Raw genomic sequence first — 8,168 nt, forward strand, 5'->3', positions numbered from 1 at the left:
GACTGGGACGGCGGCTGCGCCTGCACACCCACGCCACTGAGACGCAGTCGCTGGGCTGTGTTTGATGCACACGGGGTGAAGGCTCAGCTCCCGGGGGCCTGGCTAGCATCAGCATCACTACTCAGTCCTCACAACCAGCCCCCGAGCAAGGCATCACCGCTCCATTTACAGCTCAGGAGACAGGGCAGAGAATTAGAGCACTGGCCCGTGCTCACACAGGCAGGGGACATGCCGACCAGACCTCAAGGACAGCACATCGCACACGGCCGTCCCAAGGCCACCCTCCCTCCTCCCAGCCCCCTTTCTTGTCTCACAGCTGATAGACGGGGGGTACTTACCTTCTGCTTCTGAGTCCTGAAATGTTAAGCACTTTTTATAAAAAGCGCCAATAACCTGAGAATTACTCTGTTACAAAAACAAGTGATAATTTTAGACTAACTTGCCTATTTCCAGTAGATTGCAAATTAGAACCATTTTTAGATCATAAACCATGTTTACACCTGCTTTGCAAACAAGTACCAAAAGCCATCAGAATCACTAGGTGCTTCTCCTCTGGGCTTCCGTCTCCCTCTTCCCTTTTTCCTCCTTCCCCTCGGCTTGTTCTGGAACGCGCGAAAGTCATGGCCACCAGGAACAGGCTCTTCCCTCAGGAACTCTGACCTCCAGAGACGGGCCACTTCCAGGGGACTGGGACAAGAATCTGGCTCATCTCCCAGTTATTATTTACATTTCTCAGACATAACCGAGAAATCTGGACACAGGAGCCAGATCAAACCCATGTGTCTCTGGCTGGGAATGTTCCCTGGGGTCACAGCATCGTGCAGCCGTATCTCTTCACCACTTTGTCCACGAGGACGTTAACCGCGGCCTGCTTCCGCCTGAAGGCTTCATTTCTCCAGAGCCCATGACAGCCCAGAGCAAGGCCAGGCCCCCTGCCCCAAGTGTGAGGACCCCCCCACCCATCCGCTAAGCCTGCTCGCTGGTGGACACAGAGCGGACGTGGTCCAGGAGCCCAGCCGGCACAGCCAAGGGCCTGAATCTGGAGCGCACGGCACCCCGTCGTGACGAGAGGTAGGTCCTGGCTTCACCCCTCAGAGACACCACATATTACAACATCCAATGATGTTACATCACCAGAGATCATCAGGGAACGTAGTACTGGAGGATACGCTCAGAATCGGCTGGAGGACTCCTGAAAACCCCGATGGCAGGCACCCCTGGAGCTTGATTCAGGAGGCGGGGCGGGCCCAGGTGTCTTCATTCCACCGAGCCCCGAGCTGCTGGCTGCTGCTGGGGCAGGGACCCCGCTCCCAAGGCCCAGTGAGCGCAGCCGTGGAGGGCGAGCTGACCTGCCTCCGCCCCGCTTGCTGCCCGGCCCGGCTCCTGCCCACTAGGCCGCACATCCTGCGACTCCAGGTCAACAACTGTCCCCTGCCTGAAGGGACAGGCCTGCAGGGTGTGGCAAGGTCACCAGCGCACAGGCCCAAGGCCAGCGGAAGGCAGGATGGGGAGGGGCAGCAAGGGCGGCTCGTGTGAAGGCGGCAAATCAGACAGCGGACGCCAGGCTAGGGCAGCCCTTGGCCTCTCATGCTCCCCAAGACAATCCGGCTCTAATGTAGAAGATGGATAACCAACAAGGACCTACTGTAGAGCACACGAAGTTGTACTCGATACTTTATAATAACCTAAGGGAAAAGAATCTGAAAAAAGAACATATATATGTATAATTGAATCACGGTGCCGTACACCTGAAACCAACACACGGACACAAACTACAAGGACCCTCTCTGTTCAAAATCTTCCAGCCTGTGTAGGAAGCTACTTGATAATGCACACAGCTCTGCACCCACAGCTCTCTCCTTTGGAAAAACATACCCAAAACAATATTGTGAATAATATTTTATTTAGTCATTTTTGTTTACAACTGAAACTCTGGGAACTCAAAATTAACATCTTTGCCCGTGAGCTTCTTATAGACACCAGAAAACGTTTCAACCTACGAGAAAAGAAATAACTCATCACAAAACATTTCAATACACATTCGTCTTAAAGCCTAAAGACTGTGAAATTGTGCCCTGTATGGTTTTTCTCCTCAGCAACCAGGCAGAGAAGGAATATACCAGACATGCCTCTACAGTCCCAAGCTGGGGCAAGCTCCTCTCGTGTCGTGGGCCAGGCCTCCACAGCACTGCACCCGAGGGCTGGCTCCTCTAGGCCACTCGGCAGACCCCGGGGGACCCCAGAGGTTAATGCTCTACCAGGAATGAAGCAAAGTGACAGTTCTCCCCAGATTCTAACACGACCACCACCCCGCCCATAAAAACAGCTTTACTAAAAGTCACACCATGGAATTACTTTATTTCAATTTCTCTAATAACTTAAAAGGTAGAGAATTCCATCTTTTAAAACATCCCCCAGGACTTCCCTGGTGGCGCAGTGGTTAAGAATCCGCCTGCCGATGCAGGGGACACGGGTTCGAGCCCTGGTCCGGAAGATCCCACATGCCACGGAGCAGCTAAGCCCGTGTGCCACAACTACTGAGCCTGCGCTCTACAGCCCGCAAGCCACAGCTACTGAGACCATGAGCCTAGAGCCCATGCTCCGCAACAAGAGAAGCCACCGCAATGAGAAGCCTGCGCATCACAACAGAGTAGCCCCCGCTCGCCACAACTAGAGAAATCCCGCACGCAGCGATACAGACCCAACACAGCCCAAAAAAAAAAAAAAAAAAAAACCCCAATTTAAAACCTGACATATAATCCAAGAGGAAGTGGGCCCTCAGTTCACAAAGATTGGTTCTGGTACCACATGGGGATGGGTTAGGCTGCATTCTACCCTTATCTGTTCTGGATCTTTCCATAATAAACAAGGCCTATTACCTTGTGTTCCACATTGTTCTGCTGTGCTTTATCCAAATGAACCTTTATGAGTCGGCTGCCGTCCAGCTTCACGCGGATCCTCTTGCCCACAATCTCACTTGGGAAAACCAAGTCCTCCAGGATGGCGTCGTGCACGGCTGTCAGAGTGCGGCTTGAAGAATAGAATACAGTGACAAAAGTGAGAAATCTAGCAAGGTCTGCCCTCCTGGGAGCCCCAAGGGCACCTCTTGAAGTCAAAAACATAAATGGCAAACTCCAGGTTCCTGAAACCAGATTAACACTAGCTTTCAAGTAATCTACTTTCATTTAATGTATCACACCACGAGCCATTACCAAACTAGAAAAGGTTAACAAACACCCCATTTTTTTTGGCTACACGGCACATCTTGGGGGATTTTAGTTCCCTGACCAGGAACTGAAGCCAGGCCTAACCACTGGGCTGCCAGAGAATTCCCGACACCCTATTATTTTATTTCAAAAGCTTAGCGTATTTTAAACGTGTTATCTTGTAAAGTACACATACACCAGCTATTATGAGTGATTTTCTCCAGGGGATGGAAATTGACGATGACTTTTATTTTTATACATTATCTTTAGGTTGTCAGTCGTATGATTTCTCGACTAAATCACTGCAGTAACCTCTTTCCTCTCTCCAAAACTATCCCATCCGTTGATGTCAAAATAATCACTGATGTCATTACACACTTCACCTACTAAAGACCCTTTGAGGGCTCCCCTTGGCCTCCAAAATGCACCAAACCCCCCTTGTTCCCTGCGATGGAATGAGGTGACATCCCATCCCAAAAGACACTGCTCTATCACCAGCTCTAGGATGTGGCCACTCCTATGAGGGTCGCCGGTTTCCAGCCCATCCCATCACACGAACTGCCAAGGGAACCGTGCTCCTCTCCTGAGTATCATTTCAAGTTCACAACCCATCTGACTGCCTGATGAGAAGGTTCAATTAATTCCAAACCTTCAGAGTATCAGCTTTGTACCACAGGATATCAGGAATGAGCAAACGAAAAGACAGCTCTCATTCTCAATGTTTATGCAGCTACCCTGTATTATGGAACGTGTCTAGGTCTTGTTCACCCCTCAGTGGATCAGACACTATGTTCTACTCATTTCTATTTCCTGTCTGGCAGCTCCCACGCACACAGAAGGGGCTCCTAAATAACTGCAAAGGCCTCACTGCCCCATGGCGGACCCACTTTCCAAAGCCTTTATCCCCTCTCCAAAAGCAAATGAGATAGATGGCCCAATCGATAAATGGCTGCTAACCACCGACTAAGCACTTCTTACTCTTACAGGACTAGGTAGGCACACATATGGAAACTTGCTAATTACTTCCTTCAAAACATAAATTAGGACGGAATCAAAGCTAGCCTCAAACTCAAATTCCAACCCAGTCTAAAGACTTTTTAAGGGGGAGCAGTGGCAACTCAACTTTAATAATCACAAGGCATAAGAACTAATCTGCTTCAGAAGAAAAATAACTGAAACCCTGCTACAGATGAGAAGCCAAAGAAAACATAAATCCCAGCATTTAATCTGTTGTAGGAGAGAGATAACGACTGAGAAGGAAAATGAATCTGAAGGCAAGAGACCAGATTGGAAAGGGGTGGATTCACTCTGGCCTCCCAACTAGACCTCATTGTAGGAGAATGAAGACTCCAATGTCTAGACCAGGTCACTAGGAATGGGCTGAAGTCATTACCTGAGAAAATGTGGAAACAGGTTTGGGATGAAGGATAATTAAGGCTGTAGATTTGGGAGTCAGTGCCTTAGTTGGGTGCGAAGCAAAGGATCTGTCTTTATACTCGAGTACTACCTGGGGTTGTCAAACCACTTTTTAAGTATCATAATTAACAAACTAAACGTTCTTGATTATCCCCTGTATTTGATCTCTTGCAAACTGTCCAGAATAAAAAAAAAAAGCTAAATTCTTATGCTACTCCAGCTACTCCAACTTAAAACAAGCTCAGGGGCTTCCCTGGTGGCGCAGTGGTTAAGAATCCACCTGCCAATGCAGGGGACACGGGTTCAAGCCCTGGTCTGGGAAGGTCCCACATGCTGCGGAGCAATTAAGCCCGTGTGCCACAACAACTGAGCCTGCGTTCTAGAGCCCGCGAGCCACAACTACTGAGCCCACGTGCCTAGAGCCCGTGCTCTGCAACAAGAGAAGCCACCGCAATGAGAAGCCTGCGCGCCAACACGAAGAGTAGCCCCTGCTCGCCGCAACTAGAGAAAGCCCGTGCGCAGCAACAAAGACCCAACGCAGCCAAGAATAAATAAAATAAATTTATATTTAAAAAAAAAAAAAAAAACAAGCTCAAGGTACTGACCAACACTGCGAGTTCCAGAAAACCTGGAACCGGCCTTTCCAGCCTCACCACTACTCCCTCTCCCCCCTCCACCACAGCATATGGTACAACACATCCACCCACAACACTGGAGACCCATCACTTCCTATTTTGTAGGAACTTTAGAAACAAGACTGACTGTAAATTCCAGCATCACTAATGCTAGCTGTAATGAGCAAACGATGGGGGAGTCTCCTCATCCCATAAGCAGGGATGCTAATACTACAAATTACGTACTTCACAAGGTTGGCCTCTCTGGCAGTTAGAGGGATGCCTGAGTATTTTTTTCTCAAACTGGTCCAAGGGCAGGATCTGCAGCGATCCAATAATCCAAGTCTATGAAACCAGAGACTTCAACAAAATACCAGAAGGCCCAAAGAGCCAACTTGCAATATCTAAGTTTCTGTCAGATAACCTGCAGTTCGATCAAATTTACAAAGCCTCGTCCACCAGCAACTACAACTGCACTGACACCTTCAACCCGTGATGTGAGCAACAGAAAAATCTCATCTTTCAGCCTTAATCCACAGCAGAAGTCAACAATGAGGATGACAGGTCGCAGCCCACCTGCACATCTGGTGTGCTTTACCCCACGGCACTCAACTCAAGATTCCTCCCCACTGTTCCTACCCTTTGCCCAAAGAACTGGAGGAAACAATCTCATCTTTCGTGATAACAGTAACCTATTATACCACCTATGTGAATATAGGTAATTCTTACCTCCAGAGTTACTTTTAAAACATTTCGCATATAATTATAGAAAAAGCTAAGTCACTTGATAAAAGTCCCCGTGCAAATGGATTTCCTACGTTAACAACATTTAATTTTAGGAGCCTACTCCAGCTCTGACTATGAACAACACACGCCAGTCAAGAACTGTTGACAAGAGTGGTGCGTTTTTCATGCTGCTAAAACTTACCTCCTGGGACGTTTTTGCTTATTTTTTGTACGGCTTTTTCGAGTTGGCTTAGGCAGAATTCTCCTCTGTAAGGTAAAAATTATCACGCAACAACAAAAAAAAAGACCGTAAGTAAGTCGGCAGAAAACAAAGCACTGTCAACCTGCTTTAAAATCCAAAGGACTCCACGGCTGAATAAATGCAAAGCTCCAGAAAGCCAAACAACCTAGACCCAACAAGGTGCTGAGAAATCCTCTTACGTGCTCCCCGATTTCTCGGCAATTCTTTCAGAATCCGTGGCTTACATTAAAATGCAACTGGAAAATGTCGGCTGCTCCATGATATGACTGATCTCCCAAAGATCACACCCCTTTTCACGTCCCATCCGGCCCACTACCCACTTCAGTACTAAGCCAGGATACCACTCCGTTAATTCCTCATCAGCCGGGCACTTAATTTCTATAAATTTCTGTTTGCAGGAAGGCCAGATAACTTTAAAAACAAAACAAAACAAAACCTCTCGACCGTGGTCCACTTTCCCTACATACCATTTCTTTGCATCTCTTTTCCTCCCCAAACCTACGTCTGACGCACCAGGCAGGAAAACCTCGCTGAACCTCAGACAGGCAATTCCATCTGGCTGAAAACTCAGGCTCACTGCAAGCGCACGTCTCACCGCGATCACCTGTGTGCACCCCCGGTGCACCGACGGCGCTGCACACACAGAGCCGCCTTCGCGTTAACAGCAGCCGTGGGCCGCCTCCCTTTAGCCCAGTGTGAGCACCCTAAGGTCCGGGAACAGCTTCTTCACACTCGCGAGCGACGTATAACGGGACTCGCAAGACGGCGCATTCAGCAGCAGCACAGCTACCTGCGCGATAAAAACAACGTGCTTCCCGCTGAACTTCTTCTCCAGCTCCCGCACGAGCCGGACCTGGATCTTCTGGAAAGACTTCAGCTGAGGAACAGGAACGAAGATTATGATAGCTTTCCGACCGCCACCAACCTCAATTTCCTGGGAAAGAGAGAGCAGAGAGGCGCACTCTCGCTTAGGCCCCCAGCGCCGCCCCTCCGGTCTGGCCCAGCTGAAGCGGTAACGCGCCGCGCCGACACCGTCACACGCTCGACACCCGAGTCGCTGGGGCGTCCCGCCAACAGTACGTGCCCCGACGCCCCACTGTACCTTGGCGGCCGTGATGTTCAGCTCCCGCAGCTGGGCCTTGAGGTCCGAGTTCATCTCCAGCTCCAGGAGGGCCTGCGGGAGAAGAGGCAGGAGGGCACCCTCACCGCCCGGACCCCGGACCCCGGACCCCGTCGCGGCCTCTGCGCTCCGCCCGCCCCCTCACCTGGGAGATGCCCGACTCGAACTCGTCCGGCTTCTCGCCATTAGGCTTCACGATTTTCGCGCTGGAACTGAACATGGCCGGCACCTGGAAGCACAGAGCGCTCAAGCCGGGCGGCCCGCGACCCTGCCCGCCCACCCGCCCGCGCGGCCCGGCCCCGGTCCCAGCCCCAGCTCCCCCCGCACACGCCATCGGGGCCCGCGGGCCGGGTAATCGGCCGCATCTCCACCCGGGGACCCCAGACGTGTGCCCCTCAAAGCCGTCGGGCCAGCACAGCGGCGTCCGGCAACATACCTTGACCAAGCGGCGGACGCTCGCTGCAGCCGCCGACTCCAGTAGGCTTGGGAAGAGGCCTAGATCTCGCGAGAGTTCATTAAATCCCGGCGGCAGAGGGGAAGAGGCGGGAATAGTGCGAGTCAACAAACCGGAAGAACCACTGAGAAAAGGTGGAAGCCTAGAGAGTCCCAGGAAGAGGCTCCGGAGGACCAGTGCGTTCGCTACGCTTTTTCGCCCGCGAGAGCCTCCTCTTCCGGGCGGTTTGCGGGAGTTTTTCTGCGTTCTCTGGAAGTTTGAGGCGGTAGCCGGGTGGCCGGGCCGGAGTCTGGGCTGGAGCCCCGGGCCCGAGAAAAGCAACCTGGGCTACGCCTGAGGTGAGGACGTTTTAAAAAGGCTAACTTAACAC

The 8,168-nt window shown here is 51.1% G+C and overlaps 1 protein-coding gene across 1 annotated transcript; it reads right to left on the bottom strand.

The window, feature by feature from the left end:
- Nucleotides 1-1,886: 1,886 nt before the first annotated feature.
- On the bottom strand, nucleotides 1,887-7,850 carry RPS7 (ribosomal protein S7). Its single transcript, XM_079940943.1, has 7 exons — nucleotides 7,781-7,850; nucleotides 7,490-7,573; nucleotides 7,327-7,398; nucleotides 7,015-7,158; nucleotides 6,165-6,229; nucleotides 2,880-3,030; nucleotides 1,887-1,996 (listed from the first exon to the last, which is right to left on the bottom strand). Exons 2-7 carry the CDS (start codon nucleotides 7,562-7,564, stop codon nucleotides 1,919-1,921), a joined length of 585 nt encoding a protein of 194 aa, XP_079797069.1. The 5' UTR covers nucleotides 7,565-7,573; nucleotides 7,781-7,850; the 3' UTR covers nucleotides 1,887-1,918.
- Between the last annotated feature and the right edge of the window lie 318 nt (nucleotides 7,851-8,168).

Source organism: Stenella coeruleoalba, assembly GCF_951394435.1.
Source record: "Stenella coeruleoalba genome assembly, chromosome: 13".
NCBI classification, from domain to species: Eukaryota; Metazoa; Chordata; class Mammalia; order Artiodactyla; family Delphinidae; genus Stenella; species Stenella coeruleoalba.